This window comes from Polychytrium aggregatum (genome assembly GCF_025602895.1).
Source record: "Polychytrium aggregatum strain JEL109 chromosome Unknown BJ171scaffold_43, whole genome shotgun sequence".
Lineage (NCBI taxonomy): Eukaryota > Fungi > Chytridiomycota > Chytridiomycetes > Polychytriales > Polychytrium > Polychytrium aggregatum.
In genome coordinates this window covers 82,115-100,399 of record NW_026516245.1, presented here as the reverse complement: position 1 = coordinate 100,399, position 18,285 = coordinate 82,115, and the positions used below count along the sequence as shown (strand labels likewise).

The following is an 18,285-nucleotide window of genomic DNA, read 5'->3' as shown; positions in this document are numbered from 1 at the left end:
CGTGACGGTGCCAATGCTGCCCATGGCTCACCACACTCCCACGAGTGTCATCCGGCTGCTGCTCCTGGGCGGAAGCGACGGCGGCAGGTCAGATAGTCGAGCTGGGCCCGTCGTCAGTCAGAGCGGGCGGCTGGCTCTGCCAAATATATTGCCTGGGGAGTGCACACATGGCGCTCACGCCGGCTGTCGTGGCTCAGGCCTCGTCCGGGTTGCGCACCAACGCAATCGCCGTAAAGTTCAGCTGGTCGGGCTCACGCTCCATGAACTTTTTGATGACCTCGACCGAGTCCTAGTAAGCAGCTCGAGTGCGTCAACGGTGGAGCAGCGATTCATGGCCTTCCGATCAAAGGTGGCTTCGCGCTGACGGATGGCATTTCCTGACGAGCCTTACTTACATTCAATAGATCGCCGGTGGCGACACCGTGGTTGATCGGGAATGGCTTGCGTCCTGTCCGAGACAATTGCTGAGTTCCCATCTCGAAGATCCACCTTATACTCGCCTGCACACCGGGCCCGCTATGCATGTCCATGCACCCCGCGCGCTGCGCCATGACATCGTCTCCAGAAGCCACATACCATCGAGCTCGTAGATGTGCCTTTCTTTTTCGACAAAGCAGATAAAGTGCAGGTCCACTTCTTCGTCCGCCGATGGAGCCTGGAAAGCAACTCATGTCAACAATCGCGGCACAGGCAATTGCAGCACCAGAAGCCCAGACCAATTCCGGCAGACCCTCCAGCGGAGACTTCAACCTACATGGGTTTGTCCTTGGTGGGAACTTGGAAGCCAGGACATGGTTCGGGTCCAGAGTAATCCGCGCGTGTTTTGCACCGGCAGGAGAGGAGTGAGTCAATTGGCCGATTATCGGGGACACAGAGGATGCCAGCGGAACTGGGGCGAGAATCGCAGCTCTGAATCCAAGGGTGCCCGCGACGGCGGCGAACGTCAACTCAGGCGCATCCAACATGGGTGCACCCAAGATTCTACTTGACAGAGCTTGCTTTCGACCCGCAGCAAAGATCCTGGATTGCGAAGTAACGGGAGCAGTCCCATCATTGATGCCGCCAGGACAAGTCTACCTTTCGTCGTGGATTCGAGCGAGCTCTTTGCTGGACTCGAGGGTCTTGGCTCTCTGCTCGGGACTGATGCCTTGGGTCTGATCCCAAATGGACTTGATTGCGCCGTTTCCTGGTCAGTGTTGGCTCCAATTAGTGGCCCAGCCTTTACACCAAATGCCTGATGGGTATCCAGTCGTATAGGACCAACGGCAGTGTCATCGAACACTGATGAGGATCGCAGCGCTGGCGCTCATCGTGCTGGTTCTCATACTGCTGACCGTACCGAGATCGATGGCGTCGCGGTTGTTCAGGAGCGAGTGGATGAGTCCAATGGTGCCGCATGCATTTCCGATAGTCTGGCGGACAAAATACACCTGGTCGCTGACGGTCTGGCCGCTCTGCTCGATGCGAGACTGCTCGTCTTTTCTGAACTGCTCGTACTGCACAATCGAGAATATCCAGACAGTTATTGATGTTGCCATTTGGGATATGATCGGCACCAGTTTAGAGGCTAAGCTGAGCTGCTGGGAAGAGTCACCTTCTCGGTTATCGGGAAGAGGAGCAGAACGGCCCTGCAAGGACGCGGGATGAAGCCGAGTAGCTCCGGGTCGAATCCTGGTTGCAGAAGGACACAGTCCGCAGACTGAGTGGAGGCGGCGCAAATAGTATGCGGAACGCTGACGACGCAGCGAGTATGGAGCAAGCAGCCAAGAAAGCGACGAGCAGGAGCGAGCGTCGATGGATCGGCCTGGGTTGGCTCACACGGACATACCATAAACATCGGTATAGATCCAGCTGGAAGAGATGCCGAGCTTGCTGACGTACTGCATGCGCCGATCCCAGAGTGAGAATGAATGGACACGGACCGCATCCATCTCGGCTCTAATCAGGGCAAGGCGGATGCTCGTGGGCCGACTCTGTCGCTATCCAGGATGCGCTGGCGACCGGCAAACTCGTCGTACCTCGTTCATGACCTGTGTGGTGGCAGCCATCCAAGATATCGGTTGGGCGGATGTGAGTTCCCTTTGCGGCTGCGATATGCGACACATATACCAGTGCAGCAATTTCCGAAGCAACTCGCCGTATCGCATCAGGAACTGCTGGAGAGAACCCCGGTCGGGTCTGCTCGACAGACGCAGCAGTGTCTGCGGCTCACGACGATCCGGGCAACGTACATCGGGGTTGGACTCGAGAGGAAGCCACATGGACGTCATTGTTGCTGCTGTTGCTGGCGGTGGGAGATGAGGATCTGCGATGGCGATGGTGATGGACAAACGAGGAGAAGGAAACGAGAGGCGCAGCGACGGAGAGCAAATCCATGACCAGCCCAGGGTCCACCAGGGATTGCCAGGGATGACCAGGGTTCGTCGGAGATGACCAGAGATCGTCAAGGATGGCCAGAGATTGCCAGGACAACACCACACACCGATTGCGCGGACTGAGTACTCTGCACAGAGGACGGTGTCGGATGATCCATCTGGACAGCGCCGTTGGGCTGGATGAAGGGTCGATTTCCTGGCACAAAGCCCCACCGAAGCACTGCCGTAGCCAAGGCATTTCCCCTCTGCTCTCGACTGGCCGGATTCTCCTTTCCACTTCAATGAGGTTCAACATTCAGCAGCCTGATGCCGGCGCAGGACAAAGATCTGGCCAAACAAGCATACGCGCCCGATACAAATGGGTGCTGGTTCTGCGTTCCCAGCGAGCGTAAATCCAGTGTCGATACACAGTCGCAACATCATAAATAGCACAAGATAAGAGGAATGTTGGTCGCAACAGAGAACAATGGCCATGCCGACTTCACACCAGCATTGTTCAGGAAGCTCGAGAGCAAACAGGATAGCCGTGCCGATGGGGCTTGGCCCAAGTAATGAGCTCGAGAGCAACGCGAGAGACGGGTTTACCCCTCCGAGTCGGAAGTAAGGGGGGGGGATACATAGTTTGCAGAATACGAGATCGATCATAAGCGGAAGAGGCTTGAGGTTCTATTCGTATCTTTCGAGGAGCATGACTGTGCGCCGCCGTTGCAAGGACACTACTTATGCGGCTTCAGCAGCGACAGGGTCAGCGCTCCGATGAGGGCAACGACGCCGCCGACAATGGCGACTCCGACGATGCCATCTGTCGACGATTGGCAGGATCGACAGAGAGGATAAACGGAATCGATGGAGAGGATGAACAGAACCGAGCGCATGTGGAAGACAAACAGCAGGTCAGTCACGAGGCCACCGCCCAGACAACCAGTCAAGCGATTTGCGGACTCTCGCCCAGGGTAGAGGACGTCCGACAGAATTGCAATGAGCAAAAGCAGAGCAACGACTGACCCTTCCGGACCCGCTCGTCGATGGTCTGTCGCAGCGCGAGGGCCTGCGAGTTCTTGGGCTCGAGGTTCAACAGGTTATCGTTGTATTTCCGGGCATTGCGGTAGTTGCCAAGCTTGTACTCTCCCAGGGCCAGATAGTACAGGCACTCACGACGACGGCTTGGCGTTTCCCGGTAGATGTCTGCAGTCATGCGCAGGCAAATCGCGAAAGACACCCATTCGACGGCGAAACAGATGTTAGGCGGACTCGGTGCCACACTCTCTGCGCTCGAAGACCTGCCGCGGTGTTGCTGCATGCATGCCTTGAGTTGGCTGATGCAAGATGGCTACGAGCATTGGATCTCGGGAGGAGGGACACTCACCGGCAAGCAACGACACTCCTCGAAGCTGGTCTGACTTGGACTTGCTGCGGACCAGGGCCCAGGCGTAGTTGAACTTGGTTTGGGGGCGAACCTTGTCGCCCTCGCTGATGTATTGCTGGTGGAGAACCTGGGCGAAAGCCGCGGCGCCGTGGCCAGAGGACAGAGCAAAGTATCAGGCAATCGGCCGCTTCACGCCGCAGACAAGCCAGACGCATCGAGGCAGGGGCCGTACCTCGATCTCCTGCTGCGACAGGGGGATCTCGGCCTCGATGGCCATCGGGAGACTCTCGCTCATGGTGGTATGTGGTTGCTGATGGCGGTGCCTGGATGGATGAGATGGGCAAATCCAGGGCCTTGATGGCCGGCTCCGAAAAAAGCGAAAACATGCGCGCGAGGAGAGAGGGCGTCCTCGCTGCAGCTCTCGCCCTCGCCCGGCCCTCGTTCCGAGACAGACGGAGCACACACACACGCGACACGTGATCGGAGACCCTGGGAAACACCAGCGAGGGGTTTGCTTTGCATGTTTGGCAGCAATGCCGGCATGCAGCGATGCCCCTCGCCCTGAGCGCCCGCGGTACATATTTGGCACATGTATTGACATGTGTTTGTGTGCTTATCGCGGTGCGCCAAGCTCCCAGGAATGGCCGACGCAACAGTGGAGACCGAAGGCAGGCTTGGGTGAATTGTTGGTTGTGGTATGGGCGACGGCGCTGAACGATCCGACTCGACTGTGTCTCCGCTGTCGGGCTTGGAGCATGCGGAAACTCATTTCTCTTCTCCGCTTCCTCTCAGGTTCCCTCAGTCTGCCGCTAGCATTATGACGACGACGCCGACGGCTCAGCGTCCTCCTGGCCAGTCGGAGTGACCTCGGCTGCGTTGGTAATCGGCTGCCGACACACCGGACATGTGCCTGGAAACCACAAACGATCGGAGGGCTGGGTCAGCAGCGACATCGGGCAAAGCCAGGCCAACAAAAGGGCTCCATGCACTGGCAAATGATAGACATCGGCACAGTGCTACTCAGCATCTCTGTCACGGCCGATTACCGTTCACTTTCAGCCACGCTTCGATGCAGTAGGGGTGGTAGTGGTGTTTGCAAGGCAGCTCGACGGCCTCGATGTTCTCCTCGAGCTCTTCTTGACATATACTGCACTCGGTTTGCTCGCCTGCGGACCAAGCGGCGGATGCAGGTGAGCTGGCGGGGGCCATTATACATACAGCTGTCGGCCAAGTGCTGGTGCATGCGGCAGATCACCTACCGAGACTGTCTCGATGAACGGGAAATTTCTTGAGATGACTAATGTCATCGGCGGAGGCGGGAGGCGGCGCGTTTCGGCTGGGTGGCAGCCAGAATAGCATCGGTTCACAGAGTATATCAGATGAATGTCGGACCACTGTGCATGTCCCTCTCCAGGCCGAGCGTGCACGAGGGTAGCTTGCTGCAGCGACGTTCCACTTACGTTGCTGTCTGCTCCATCACTATCACCGGCGCAGACGGCGCAGTTGTAGAGATTCGTGGACATTGGATAGGCAACGTGAGTCATGCAGCCGATAACAGAGACACAGTCAAGACCGACGAAGCTTACGCTGGGTGATGATATCGTCCAGGCCATTCTGTCCAAAGACATAGTCTGCAATTGGCATCGATCGCTAGTTAGTGAGCAGGCCCAACAATGTACAAGCACAAGCACAAGCACAAGTATCATGCCCCGTGGGCGCTTCCCACGAAACAAACACACAACTCGCAAGTGTACCTCGAGGGTCGCCGACCATGTTGAACACGCGCATGAGCGGATTATCTTCGATGCCGGGACCAAAGAGCGCCTGGATGGTGCTGTGATGCCACGAACCAGGCAATACAAGTCCGGAATCAGCAGGGAGGTTCCGCACGCAGCGGGCAAGGCGACAGAATGAGCCAGCAACCGAGACCGTTGGCATACAGTACAGCCGGACTGGACTGGACTGGACTGGACTGGACTGGACTGGACTGGACAACACGAGCAGCAGTCCGGGCTGTCGGTCAAGCGCATGACCTCGCCGCTTGCATGGATGCGATGCCCAAGGACACATACGCCATGATGTGCTCCATTTCGGGGTTGACTTGGCCGGCATGCATGTTGAAATTGAGGCGGACTCGCTGGTGGTGGTCCGGATCATCCTCTGGGACAATCTCTTCAAGCTGCTCGGTAACGGCGCTGCCATCCGCAGCGACAGTCCGGGTCGTCCGAACTGTCCGGGTGCCATCGGAGACAATGCTGGTTGTCGTCGCGGTGCCGCCGGCACCAGGGAACCCAAGAACAATTGGGTTGCCCATGACAATCCCACCAGCCGGTTGGGCATGGTGGTCCTCAAAGTTGCGGTTCAGGCGATCAAAGTCGATAGGTGCGAGCGGGGCATCGACATTGACGATTGCGTTGGGACCAAGGAGATGCTGCAGCAGGTTCTGGAGGGTGCCGACGTTTGCTGCAAGATCGCCTTCGTCTGCATCATCCATGGGGTCATAGAATGCGTTGAGGTCCGAGTTGATTTCGACCTGGAGCGGCGCAGAGCGCAATACAGTCAGCCACAGACGAATGCTGCCGGTGAAGCAAAGGTTGGTCTCACTACAGATTCTCAATGCCGCACGGGGACCGAGCAGCCAGATGGCAAGAACGGCACCGGCACCGGCACCAGCACCGGCATCGCCCGTCACGGCCCAGCAAAGGCATCCACGTATGACAACAACCACAAGCCCTGCGCCGATACAGAGACAGCGCCGGGAGTGGCAGCAGCCGGTGGATACCCACTGCGGCGGATACCCTCGATGCATGGGCCGATTCGGCGAGGCTAATTGGAGCCGGCTGCGGACGCATACATGCGATGGGCTCGCTCCCCTCGGCCAGAGCAGCACAATGGCCTACCTCCTCAACAAACTCGGAGCCGCAGGCCGGACAGGTGGGTGTTCCAGAGTCCATTATGGGGCTGATCCCCGCCTGGACGGAGCGGAGAGCAGAGCGGGATGGTCAAGAGAATCGAGTCAGACACAGCCGTGGCCGAATCGATAGAACGCATCGGTGGGTCGAGGATGGCGTCCGTCCGACCACCGATGCCAAGGGTGGAGAGAGGACCGGCGGCAGATACAAAATACAGCTCGCACCTGGCACTGATGGCACCAGTGGGTTAGCCGGTCGCTGTGGAGCTGGTCATCGATTTCGTCGTCGGTGACCCAGTCGTTGTCGTTTGGGATATGGGGAGCTGCCTGTGGACGCCGATCACCGTCGGCCAGATGATCCTGGTCGTGGGCGGCTGGGTGAGATTCGCTGTTGTCGGCGCCAGAAGGCTGGTCGGGAAAGTTGCCCGGGAGACGGTCGGCCATGATCGGCAGGATGGCCGGGTGTGTCGAAAGATGGAACCGAGGCGAAGAAGGTGGACGTGGAGGGCCAAGGCAAACTCTGGGACATTGGGGCCAAAGGGGCCACGGGGGCTGCTGCCACGGAACCAGGGCACACGGCGATTGCGGGCCTGGGAACCAGAGCAATGTGCCTGATGATGGTGGTGTTCTCTGGCAACGGTAGAGTGCGTGTGCAAGTGAGGATATCCAGCATGTCCAAGTGAGGATGTCTCGTCTAGCGACTGTCGGGAAGAACAATCAAGCAGCAGACACAGCTGTTCAAGTGGATTGGACGAGGTGCTGTCTTTGACTTTTGGTCGAGTGCAGCACTTTGATTGGAATCGTGGCCGCCTTTGATTGTGATCGACGCAATCACTCCACCGCCTCGACAATGGCAGTCGCCTTTGGCACTACCCCTGATTGACAACAGAGCTACTCGCCCGATGCCATACTGCTGATATAAGACACTTTCCTCCCCCATCTCCTCCCGCAATTGCTCGCTGTCCGATTGAGCTGTGTTCGTTTCGTTGCTGTTCCAGCCTGCATCCGCAACCTCTGCTCGCCTCAGTCTCACTCGCACTTTCCCACAGCATCACACTTGGTGGCCGCAATGTCGCTCGTTGATAACATTGCCAAAACTCTTGCAAGGGGAATTATTGGCCTTGTCAGCGCCGCCTCGGAGACGGTGGCTGAGGGTCTGGCCAAGCGAAAGCGAGGCGACGATGGCGATATAGGCGATGGTGAGTTCAGCCCTCGTCGTCAGAGCCCCAACAACCGCACCAGGTGCGATCACCACTGCAATAACTGCCACAGGCCCAGGTGCCTCAATCCTTGCGACCAATGCCCCACTGTCGATTGCTCCCACTGCACAAATGCCAGAATCTGTTGTCGCCACTTGCATGTCCAGCAGAGTCCCTTGCGCTCATCTTCCAGGGCAAGTACCGTCTCGCTGTCTCGCCTTGGCTCTTCGGCATCCAGTCAACTGTATCGAAGCCCCTCTTCCGTCTCATCAGCCCGATCGAAATCCAGCACCGCACATTCGATTGCATCGTCCGTGGCACACCGGGCAACTCCCTCGGATCTGTGCGGACAAACGCTGTCGGCTCTCCATCCCGATCGTGTATTTGCCACTCCACGGTCAGCCATCGACAGGCGATACGATACAGCCAGAGCCTCGCCCTCATACTCGACGACCAGCCCAAGAGGCCTCTCGACACCGACTCCCATACCCAGTCGCAGCGACCAGCTGCCTCCTTACGCCTCTCCAGTATCGTCGCTGCAGAGCCGTGGCCACCCAAGCCCAGACCCAGGCAGCGGCCAAGGCGAGCTCATCCAACACATCTGTCTGAACCTTGGCATCAGCGAAGCCACTTTCCGCTTACACTTCGGATCGGACACTCCTCCACCCGAGATACTCGAAGGCCTGCTCCAATTCCTCAGCCGAGTGCCGCCTTTCCTTCCAGCCTCCATCACCGAATACAATCGTGAGCAACCGCTGTGGTCGCAGCTGAGTGGTGACTCGGCCCGACGAGAGTCGATCCAGCACTTGCTTCAACAGTGCAACAGCCTGGTCAGCTATCCATGGACATCCATACCCAACGCAGCTCGGCTTGACTTTGACTTTCTCGATCGCCTGGAGCCCGCTGAACGATTCCGGTTCCTCGACGAGGCTAACATTCTCGATAGCACCTTCGAGTCTCGCGCAAGATCCGGCGAGACCAGCCATCGGCTCTTTGTCGTCCGCTTTCTCAACCAGCCCTTTGGAATCCCACGGAACACCCTGCTCGGGTTCGAGCGCTTCTATTTGCAGCGCCTCACCAACATCAGTCTCACCCTGGTTGGCGGCTTTGCTGCCAACATCCTGCAGAGCCATCCCAACGAACTCCGGAACGTGGTGACCCTCCGGATCATGCAAACCACCAGCATCCCAAGCACAGCCATGAACGACTTGCGACCTCTTCCAACCCTGGAGAGACTGCGGAATCTCCATCTACCGCACACCATCCTCAGTCTTGACGGCATCGGTACCCGATTCCCACGCCTCCGCCTCTTGGATCTGCGCCTCTGTCGCAATCTTGGGAGTCTCCATGGGCTGCGGGACCTGGACCATCTCGAGGTGCTGATCCTGCCTCCACTGATCCACACACTCGAAGGGCTCCCTGCAACAATGCCAAGCATCCACACCCTTGACTTGTCGAGTTCCACGGGCCTGCGGTCCCTCACACAGCTTCCATTCATGAGCCAGATCAGGCGAGTCGTTCTGAGCAGATCGCATGAAACGCCACAGTTCCTACAGCTGCTCAGCAACGCCCTCGGTCCACTGTTTTCGATTGTGTCCGTTGAATTCAGAGACTAGTGAGCGGTCCCTGGGTTGTGGATGGTCGAGACTGCAAAGTAGTGAGGGACTGGGTGAGGGGCTGGGTGAGGGGCCGGGTGAACCCTGAGCGACTTGGTTTTGATGATGCTAAGCAGAGTGTGTGATCACAGTTGATACCAAATAGACCACGCAGCACATCATGTCTGCCTTCGCTATCTCGTGAAGATATGTCGTGAGACAGTTGCTGCGAGCATCCCATCGTCCGAGGTATGGGACAGCCAGCAGATTCAATGGCTGGGTTATTGTGATGGTGGGTTATTGTGATAGCGGGCTATTGTGATGGCTGGGCACTCTCAACCTTCCTCGCCGCATCAATGGACTCATTGCGCTGAATCCGTTCATTGATCGGGTTGTTTCGAGGACGCTTCTCGGGCCAATCTCGCCGGGCTCGAATCAGAGCATTGTGCCAATCAGCATTCCCAGACGTGGGCATGATTGGATTGAGACAGACACCTGTCTCATCCCCACCACCATCACATCCTTATATTCAACAGCTCTTGCCCCTGCAGCTCAGAGTCTCGACCTTGTACCCTCCTCCTTCGCACTTTGCTCCTTGTCAGCCGGGAGATACGCTCCAGGATGTTGCGCTCTATGCTATCGAATGTGTTCATATACTTTGCGTTCACTCAAGCGACATCGGAGCTGCTGAGGCTATCAATTGGGTCTTGCAGCAACCCAGCACGCTCTGGCCAATGCACGCCACTCGGCGCTTGGCTCGCTGGGATGCTCTGGTCCGCGGCTCTTGTTGCTGTCAATGTCCTGGTCATCCGCATAGTGGTCTCCACGGCTGATGAAAGTATGTCGGTGTGCTTTTGCGCTGCCGATGGGTTGCAGAACGCACCAACTCTGCACCGATTCAATCTCACCATTCGTTTCCGTATTCTGGACTTGCCCAGTTCTCTTCAAAACCACAGGGCATCGATTTGTTACGGTCTATCGCCAACTGTGCAGACGGCTGAGTTTTGTCGTGAGTCCCAACGAGCTCTATGAGATGGGTCGGGAGTGCGAGCAGCCATCCGAACGAAGCCATGTGTCTGCCTTCCATCTGTACCTCAAAGCTGCTCGACGAGGCCACCGCGAGGCGCAATTCCAGGTCGGACTGTGCTATTACTTTGGGCTCGGCATCGATCGAAGCGTCTCCAGGGCTGTCCGCTGGTTCTCCGAGGCCGACAGGGGCAACCACGCCTACGCAAAGTACTATCTCGGCCACATCTTCATGATCGGGGATGGCGTCAGCATCAACTACCTCACCGCGCAGAGATATCTGGCCGAGGCCAAGAGACAAGGCGTTGTCGAGGCTTGCTATGACCATGCCGAATGCTGCCGGCTCGGCCGGGGCCGCAGTGTCAGCAAGATCGAGGCCCTGGATGGATACCGCAGGGCAGCCGCACAGGGCCATGTGGCAGCCCAGTTCCGTCTCGGCGAGCACTATACCAACGACAGCAGTTCCGAGAACCGCAGCCGTGCCGTATCCTGGCTCGAGCAGGCCGCCGGCAACCAGCATCCAGAAGCCCAATACGCCCTTGCCCTGGCCTGCCTCAAAGGAAGCGCTGTCGAGCAAGATGACGAGCGAGCCTTTCGATTGCTTGAGGAGTGCGTCGAGCACTGGCCCGCTCCAGAGGTCCACTTCCAACTGGCCGAATGCCACCTCAACGGCCGTGGTACCAGCATCGACCACGCAGCGGCCATCGACCACTACAGGCTTGCCGTCGAGGAGGGCCACATCACGGCTCATATCAGACTCGGCGAGCTTTATCATGACGGGGTCGGAATGCACTGCGATCACCACTGTGCTTTTGAACTCTTCCAGGTGCCTGCAAACCACGGTATCGCCGATGCACAATTCCGTGTGGGCGAATGCTACCGCCTTGGACTCGGGGTGGATCAGAGCGACAGCGATGCTTTTCAATGGTATCGACTGGCAGCCGACCAGAGACACCGCGAAGCCAAGTTTCAGTGCGCCGAGTGTCTCTACCACGGCCGCGGCACCACCCGCAACCTCGGCCGGGCCTGTGGCATCTACAAAGATCTGACCGACACAGAGCCCTTTCATGCCGGCGCGGCGTTCATGGCTGGTCAATGTCTGATGACCGGCCGTGGAGTGCTCCGCAACGAGGAGGAGGGATTCAGGTACATCGAGGCAGCAGCCGAGCACGGAGATGACACTGCTCAATTCCAAATGGGCAGCTACAGGTCTGCAGGGGTGTTTGTTGGACGAGACACACACGAGGCCCTTCGCTGGTTCACACAGGCGGCAAGCCAAGGCCACCTCGAAGCGCAGTTCAGGCTTGGAGAGATGTACTCGAATGGCATTGGCACCACGGCCGACCGGGTGATTGCGGCCCAGTGGATCCTTCAATCGGCCAGAGGAGGATATGAGCCAGCCATGGTTGCGTACGCTCGGCTTCTCATCAACGCTCACGACGCCACCGAAGCCGATATCGAGGAGGCAACGGCCTGGCTGGAGAAGGCGGCAAATGACCATGGCTCGTCAGAGGCCCGAAGCGAACTACAGGGTCTCTTGGGCCGTCGTAATTCAGCATAGGGCGGGCCGTGGGTATGAGGCGCATGCACCGATGTCGCTGTTGTTCAGAGCATACTCGATCTTTGCCACAGCACACTGACTATTGTCCAGAGCGACATTGTTGTCTGGATCACTGTCACCGCCCCGAATGCCAACAATACGATAAACAGCCCTGAAATACTGCTTGAATATTCTGGTGTGCAGGCAGTCCTACTCCATGAAAGTGCAACGGCATGGCAGTGGCCAGCGTCGTCTCTGAGGACAAAACCCACTGCCCATTGCCGTGGTGTTCACATCATACCCCTCAATAGGGAGCATACGTTAGGTTCAAGCTGTAGGATTATGAGATCTCATATATTAGACGACATTGGCCAAGTTGGACAGGGTTACAATTGCTTGACACAATCGTCGGTGCCGGTAGAGCACGCTCGGCATCATAGACAACGGCGGGGTTGAGAGCGACTTCCGGGGAAAGCAGAAAGACAAACCTCCAGCTCCTGGTGGAACCCGCACGCAGATCCCAACAGATGTCCAGGGTAGGGAATAGCAGGAGAGTGGAAGATAGCAGGAGGGAGTGGAGAATAGCAGGAGAGAGAGTAGCATAGCAAGAAGTAGGTACAGCTGGTCCGCTTGGCGAAGACTATGGACAGGGATCCCAGGCTCAGACTTGAGATGCATTGTTAGGCGCATGCGGTGTAGCTCCGGCCATCTGTTGTCCCTGGCCGGCGGCGACTTTGCCAGCAGCGGGGACCTGGGGTGGGCTGGCTTGCGCGGTCGCCTGATTCACAACAATGCAGCAGCGGATCATGATGGAAATTAAAAGGAGCGCGGCGCCTGCTATGAGTAAAGTATTCTGAGTTGTAAAAAAGGAATCTGTGCATCAAAGATTGACAGAGATGGGTTAGAGTCAGAAATGGTAACACATATCAGCACGTATCGGAGGCTCAGTGACGGCATCAAGAACTGGGTATCGTTCGTATAACCTACCGTCGTAATAGTATTGTCTTCGACTGAGAGGAAGTGCTTCGACTGATCGAGACGCCAGAAGGCCCAGGGCCAGTGCCAGGAAGAAGAGTTGGCTCATAGATTGCTCGGAACGAACGGGGGAGGGGTCGAAGGAAGTTGAGGTGAGGCACAGTGCGATGCGGGTTGCTGGCGAGTGGCTTTATATAGACAGGGCCCGCTGCCCCGCGAAGCCGCTCGATGCTGCATCAAAATGCTGCGTGGGAAGCGGTGTCAGAAGCTGTGCCGTGGGGCTCGTGCAGCAGGGACGATTTTGCCGGGAACCGAGGTGGCGCAGCAGTCCCATGGCCACGCTCTCAGCGGGAAGGTGCATCTGTTTTGCCGAGAACCGAGGGCCACGGCGATTTCTATTTGATAAAGCTGGCAGGACCGCGAATTCAAGAGCAATCGACCGCGAGCACTCGCTTCGGATGATGCCAATCTGGACCCTCCCACAAATGCAATGACGGCCGAAGCAGAGTGTGTCAAACACCGATGCTTCGCACCGACATCCACCGCCACGGGTTGTGCCTTCCGACGGTGTTGGGGATCTCTTGGGCATGCAAGTGAGCCACAGTTGTCGTACAAGTAACTTGAAGGACTGCGATCATTCATGGCTCTGCTTCCAATGACGAGTCCGATGCATGATCCAATCGTCAACATAACTGCCCGCCTGATCTTGCGGCATCTCACTGCCGGGTACCCTCCCCTGCGATCCGCAGACCTTTGCCGCGCAGGATGCAATCCTCATGGGACGCAATCCTCCTTGTTCTTGCCAAACCTCCATCGTCTGCCATGAGAGACGGTGACGCATCACGCGTGTTTCGCCACAGATGACGAGTCTTTCCCCTCGGACCAGACCGAGACCACCTCCCGAGAGAGCCCGAGGGTACTTTCCCGATTTCCTTGGCCGAGATCCAAAGGACATCGCAGCTATTGTCGAATGCAGCGTGTTTCGGCAGCCGAATGCAGGTGACTGGGGGAGGGTTGTGCACGGGCTGATCACGAGGAGGTGTGGGTTGCATTGACCAAGCGGCGGAAAGAGAGACGGCGTGTTGATGGATTGCTATTGACTTTCATTTGGAACAACAGATCGATTCAGTGACATGCGCACCCGACTGTCTCACCACTCCATTGAAGATACAGTAGTCTCTGGGTGAAGCTGTACTGAGATAACGCCAGTGGTTCAGCTCCATGGCATTTGTGTTGCCAGGAAGGCTTGACGGTCATGGGGGTGATTTGGCATCGAAGAACACCGGCTGTTCTTCGGATCGATCTCGGGGGAAGCCGGCAGAAGGTTGGGTCGTCCCGGCGTACTCGGAAGGATGGTGCGACCAATGTCGAGAGCTGGATGCGAAGAGCCATCCACATTGAGCCTCTGGCTGTGCGGTCCGTTTGGACTCGTCCCAAGCTGATGGAGGGGCAGCCAAAGTCATGGACGGGCTGGATGGTCGAGGAGGTGCATCAGAGACAGCGAACGGAAACTCGATGAATGGGGATGGACCAACGGTATGTCAGAGTGCATGAGGCCGCTCGCCCGATTTGATATCGGCTGGCACTCGGAAGTGCAACGCGAATGATGGTGCCGGTTCGATGCGATCATTCCCGATGCCAGTTGTGTTCTGAAAGAGACTGTGCTTGCTTGGCGTCGGTCACATCGGTTGCTGTTGCTGTTGCTGTTGCTGTTGCTGGCGATAGTCCTCGATCAGGTCGACCATATTTCGATCCACGACCATCGGAGACGAGTCGCTCAAAAGTGCAATCCTGATGCAGACATCGCCGCCAGCGGGACTGTCGTCGGCTTCGAGGCGTCGTTTCTGAGACTTGCGCACCACAAACCGGCAGTGGCGGCCGATGAAATAGTCTTCCATGGCCGCGTCGATACGCCCTGGGAACGCAGCGGCAAGCTTTGGGCCGAGTTGGATGAGCCAGAATGATCCAACTGGGTGCTCGTCAGATATACGATTGATCGTGCCTTACCTTGAAAAAGTCAATCGGGTGGAGGCCTGATCGAACAAGGGACGATGCAGTGCCCATGAGCCCAAGATATCGATCTGCCTCTCAACCTGGCACAGCCATCTTTTCTCGCCACCCTCATCAACCCACCAGTCCACCATTCCATCGATTCCACGTACCTATCAATCGGCCAACGCACTCAAAGGCCGCCAATCGAAGCACCCTGGCGGACTTGGAGACGGTAAGCTGGTGTGGGCAGGATCACCGACCAAGGGATTGTGTGCCAGGGACGTCAGCAGCCGTTGGACACAATGTCGATTCGTCATTTGATGACCAGCATGGCATCGCAGATAGCCAGCGGGCAGTTGAGCGTTCTGGACAGCCAGCGATAATGATCAGCAAGCCGAGAGCCCTTGCGATGCGTGACCACGCACCTTGAGTCGATAGAAAGCTACCGCCTGCTGGACCGAGCCGCCACAGGCCTCGGATCGGCATTCGATTGTTGGATAGCTTTCCAAGGCGCTTGTGTCGACTGTTCCATGGCCCGGTGTAGAGAGCTCGCAATGGGAGCACCGAAACATTCTGTCGGAGGCGGTGCGTTTGGGGGTGAGGGCATGCGCTCGATCGCATTCATCCAGATGCAGGACGTACACTGTGGAGGCTGCGTCGCCGACCGAGATGATGGTGCCGATGAACGAGTTGGCCATGGGTTGGGCGACTGGAGCTGCGGATCTGCCTGGGCGACTGGAGGTGTGGGCTGGAATGGGAATGCCCAGATCAAGGGCGAGCTGGATCAAGGACAGCGGGGCACATGAAAAGCAGGCGGCAATCCGGCCCAGCGCTGGCTTGTGTGTTCTCCCGGGCATCTGTCCATCTGCCCCATCCATCTGCCCATCGACCCAACTGCCCCATCCATCTACCCAGCGCCTGCTCATCGTCCCGCCATCGTCGATCCCCATCTCTCGTTGCTCGCGTCGGTGCAGGTCAAGGATCCGGAATCGATGGAGGTTCTCTCAACGCATCTGCCCTCGGCGATCGGCAGCCACTCTTCGCTCGAAGACAAGTATGCACAGCATCGTCATTTGCATGCACATCACTCGGGCTCGGATCCGGCGTGCCCTGGCCTTTCGTCTGACTCGCATCCCGTCCCTGTTTACCGCCCCCAGACCGACATTCTTCGAACTCGTTGCCAATGACAAGCTTGCTGAGCTCTTCAAACCGGCCCTGAACTACATACTCTCAAACTATGCCCAGCGATATCCGCGCTATCTCATCCATCTGGCCAACCGTTTTGACGAGGCATATGCCCTGCTGATGCTCTGGGTCGAGTGGTACTATCTGACGACGTGGGGTGAGACCGTCGCTGCCATTCACCAGTCGAGCCAGTCCCGATCCGGATCGTATGGAACGGCGGACAGGAAGATGGCTCGGCTCGAGCTTCTTACATATGGTTGGTATGTCTGCCGCCTCGTCTCTTCCCCGACTTTGACATCACAACAGGTGGATCGTTTTCGGAAAACTTTTACGGCTTGCGGCGGACAGGCACCCGGTCCGGGGCAGACTCGGCGGAACGTCTCAGCCGACGACAAAAGTGGATATCCCTGCTGTCGCTGGTAAGCACTGCGAAGCGAGGCAGCGAGGCAGAAGCTGGGATCAGTTGGCGGCTCGAGACAAGTCCCTGATTGTGCAATGTGCCGTCCGCAGATCCTGGTTCCGTATCTCAAGTCCAAGATGGACCTCTATGCCGAAGCAGCGGCGGCCGAGGCCGAGAACCCACGGCCTGGTGTACAGCGGACGAATGCTCAGGTGCGTTGCAGCACATACATCTGGTTTGATTGCAGGTGTGCCTCGCATAACACGCCATCATGGGGGGTATTGAACATCCATCTGTGCATTGGCACGTAGACCTGGAAAGCCAAGGTCAAGAAGGCGGCCGTTGCGGTCTATCCATATCTCGGCTCGGGCACTTCCCTGCTGGCATTCGTGTACCAGATTCTGTATCTGTACGGCAAAACCGAGTTTTATAGTCCGTGGATGCACCTCGCGGGACTCAAGTACCGGCGTCTGAACGCCAATGACTATGTGGGTTGATGCCGCCTCGATCGCTGCATCCGCAGTGACGGATACGGAGAGGTTGCTCGGGATGGGCATCGGTTGAATGCATGGTCGATCGACGCACTTGGGGGATCGAGGATCCTTTCTCGGCAACCCGTCGCTCATCCTTTCGTTTGCTGATGCTGTCGCCATCAGAAGAACCACGAGTCCCAAACCCGGCCGCCGACCCGATCGACGACGTCGCTTGGCATCGCAAGAGCCGCAGTGACGCAGGGGCTGGATTTCCTCAAGGTGGCTCTGCCAGCGTGCATTTTGGTCTATCGGTTCCTTGGATGGTGGTATTCTGACGCCAATCTGGCCCGGCGACAAGACGGCCAGGACGCTGTCATTCCGCCGCCGCCCGAGCCCATACCGGTATGAAGTGAGCAGCGAAGGAAGCTGCTGGGACGCATGGCTGTGTGTGCTCGCTTGCGGTGCGGTGCGATGTGCTCATGGTGCAAATGGCAATATCCATCTGCAAGAGCGCTGCGGCAGCGGTTCTCACAGCCGACTCGATCACTTCAGCGACATGATCAGGGAATCCGGATGCCGGCCGACCCGAATATCTGCGGACTCTGCCTCGACACACGAACCAACCCGTCCATGCTCTTCACCGGCTACGTCTTTTGCTATCCGTGCTTGCACCGCTATGTCGATGAGTACGGACGGTGCCCGGTGACCTGGGCCAAGGTCGGCGGAGTCGAAGCCATCCGGAAGGTGTATTCAAGTGCGTGATGTGACTGGGCGCAGCACTCGGAACCTGCAAATCCCATGCAGATTGGGCGAACGGGGGGGGTGCTCTTGGAGTGGCCAGAATCCGTCCGGGTCAGGGACGGGGACTGCAGAGATATTGGACCTTGGACGGCCTCCATGAAACGGACGCCCGGGGCAAGAAACGATCAGTGTCATTGCCTATCCAACGCGCTGTATAGCCAGCTTGCCCGTTCGCACCTCGTCTGTACTCTGTGGTGGGTGAAAGGAGAGGATTTGCATCCTCGGAACAACGGGCAGAAGCAGCGGATCGGGCGCTGATCGAGCAAGGGCCTTCTCGCCGAAGGAAATGGGGTCAGCGCGAACGAGATTGGTCGCCGCATCTGCCTGCGTCTGTCTTCATCTGCTTGCATCTGTCTTCATCTGTCTTCATCTGTCTTCATCTGTCTTCATCTGTCTTCATCTGTCTTCATCTGCCTTGGCTTCAGCGCTGCATTGCCGACCCAGCCC

At 57.7% G+C, this 18,285-nt stretch overlaps 6 protein-coding genes across 6 annotated transcripts; 2 read left to right on the top strand and 4 right to left on the bottom strand.

Moving 5' to 3' along the window:
- Positions 1-88: 88 nt before the first annotated feature.
- On the bottom strand, positions 89-2,635 carry BJ171DRAFT_519578 (uncharacterized protein). Its single transcript, XM_053112362.1, has 10 exons — positions 2,232-2,635; positions 2,019-2,030; positions 1,829-1,880; positions 1,595-1,671; positions 1,340-1,496; positions 1,078-1,186; positions 755-776; positions 577-655; positions 396-448; positions 89-289 (listed from the first exon to the last, which is right to left on the bottom strand). Exons 1-10 carry the CDS (start codon positions 2,268-2,270, stop codon positions 194-196), a joined length of 696 nt encoding a protein of 231 aa, XP_052963112.1. The 5' UTR covers positions 2,271-2,635; the 3' UTR covers positions 89-193.
- On the bottom strand, positions 2,636-4,117 carry BJ171DRAFT_519577 (uncharacterized protein). Its single transcript, XM_053112361.1, has 4 exons — positions 3,974-4,117; positions 3,742-3,868; positions 3,381-3,560; positions 2,636-3,177 (listed from the first exon to the last, which is right to left on the bottom strand). Exons 1-4 carry the CDS (start codon positions 4,034-4,036, stop codon positions 3,092-3,094), a joined length of 456 nt encoding a protein of 151 aa, XP_052963111.1. The 5' UTR covers positions 4,037-4,117; the 3' UTR covers positions 2,636-3,091.
- Positions 4,118-4,283: 166 nt separating this feature from the next.
- Positions 4,284-7,186, bottom strand: BJ171DRAFT_220922 (uncharacterized protein). Its single transcript, XM_053106480.1, has 9 exons — positions 6,878-7,186; positions 6,642-6,713; positions 5,814-6,274; positions 5,496-5,575; positions 5,328-5,372; positions 5,202-5,220; positions 5,001-5,077; positions 4,788-4,907; positions 4,284-4,651 (listed from the first exon to the last, which is right to left on the bottom strand). Exons 1-9 carry the CDS (start codon positions 7,094-7,096, stop codon positions 4,557-4,559), a joined length of 1,188 nt encoding a protein of 395 aa, XP_052963110.1. The 5' UTR covers positions 7,097-7,186; the 3' UTR covers positions 4,284-4,556.
- Positions 7,187-7,721: 535 nt separating this feature from the next.
- BJ171DRAFT_632387 (uncharacterized protein) lies at positions 7,722-12,033 on the top strand (the record flags this gene model as incomplete). The annotated part of the gene is made up of 5 exons (XM_053115651.1): positions 7,722-7,851; positions 8,019-8,049; positions 8,345-9,466; positions 10,160-10,284; positions 10,385-12,033. The coding sequence occupies 5 exons, from the start codon at positions 7,722-7,724 to the stop codon at positions 12,031-12,033; spliced, it is 3,057 nt and encodes a 1,018-aa protein (XP_052963109.1).
- A 2,633-nt stretch (positions 12,034-14,666) lies between these two features.
- Positions 14,667-15,677, bottom strand: BJ171DRAFT_585567 (uncharacterized protein; the record flags this gene model as incomplete). The annotated part of the gene is made up of 4 exons (XM_053114371.1): positions 14,667-14,921; positions 14,995-15,020; positions 15,150-15,216; positions 15,405-15,677. The coding sequence occupies 4 exons, from the start codon at positions 15,675-15,677 to the stop codon at positions 14,667-14,669; spliced, it is 621 nt and encodes a 206-aa protein (XP_052963108.1).
- A 103-nt stretch (positions 15,678-15,780) lies between these two features.
- On the top strand, positions 15,781-17,884 carry BJ171DRAFT_220817 (Pex12 amino terminal region-domain-containing protein). The gene is made up of 7 exons (XM_053106478.1): positions 15,781-16,033; positions 16,137-16,321; positions 16,471-16,583; positions 16,675-16,776; positions 16,876-17,052; positions 17,221-17,439; positions 17,590-17,884. The coding sequence occupies exons 1-7, from the start codon at positions 15,972-15,974 to the stop codon at positions 17,797-17,799; spliced, it is 1,068 nt and encodes a 355-aa protein (XP_052963107.1). The 5' UTR covers positions 15,781-15,971; the 3' UTR covers positions 17,800-17,884.
- The last annotated feature ends 401 nt before the right edge of the window (positions 17,885-18,285 follow it).

Coding starts and splice junctions, on each gene's coding strand:
- BJ171DRAFT_220922 (XM_053106480.1), bottom strand. CDS start 7,096: ATGGCCGACCGTCTCCCGGGCAACTTTCCCGACCAGCCTTCTGGCGCC. Junction 5,576..5,813: donor GAAATGGAGCACATCATGGC/GTATGTGTCCTT, acceptor GTGGCATCACAG/CACCATCCAGGCGCTCTTTG. Junction 4,652..4,787: donor AGCGTGGCTGAAAGTGAACG/GTAATCGGCCGT, acceptor TGTGGTTTCCAG/GCACATGTCCGGTGTGTCGG.
- BJ171DRAFT_220817 (XM_053106478.1), top strand. CDS start 15,972: ATGGAGGTTCTCTCAACGCATCTGCCCTCGGCGATCGGCAGCCACTCT. Junction 16,584..16,674: donor GGATATCCCTGCTGTCGCTG/GTAAGCACTGCG, acceptor TGCCGTCCGCAG/ATCCTGGTTCCGTATCTCAA. Junction 17,053..17,220: donor GTCTGAACGCCAATGACTAT/GTGGGTTGATGC, acceptor TGTCGCCATCAG/AAGAACCACGAGTCCCAAAC.
- BJ171DRAFT_519577 (XM_053112361.1), bottom strand. CDS start 4,036: ATGAGCGAGAGTCTCCCGATGGCCATCGAGGCCGAGATCCCCCTGTCG. Junction 3,869..3,973: donor TGTCGCAGCAGGAGATCGAG/GTACGGCCCCTG, acceptor GCTTTCGCCCAG/GTTCTCCACCAGCAATACAT. Junction 3,178..3,380: donor CGACGAGCGGGTCCGGAAGG/GTCAGTCGTTGC, acceptor AATCGTCGACAG/ATGGCATCGTCGGAGTCGCC.
- BJ171DRAFT_519578 (XM_053112362.1), bottom strand. CDS start 2,270: ATGACGTCCATGTGGCTTCCTCTCGAGTCCAACCCCGAT. Junction 656..754: donor CCCACCAAGGACAAACCCAT/GTAGGTTGAAGT, acceptor GTTGCTTTCCAG/GCTCCATCGGCGGACGAAGA. Junction 449..576: donor GCACATCTACGAGCTCGATG/GTATGTGGCTTC, acceptor TGTCTCGGACAG/GACGCAAGCCATTCCCGATC.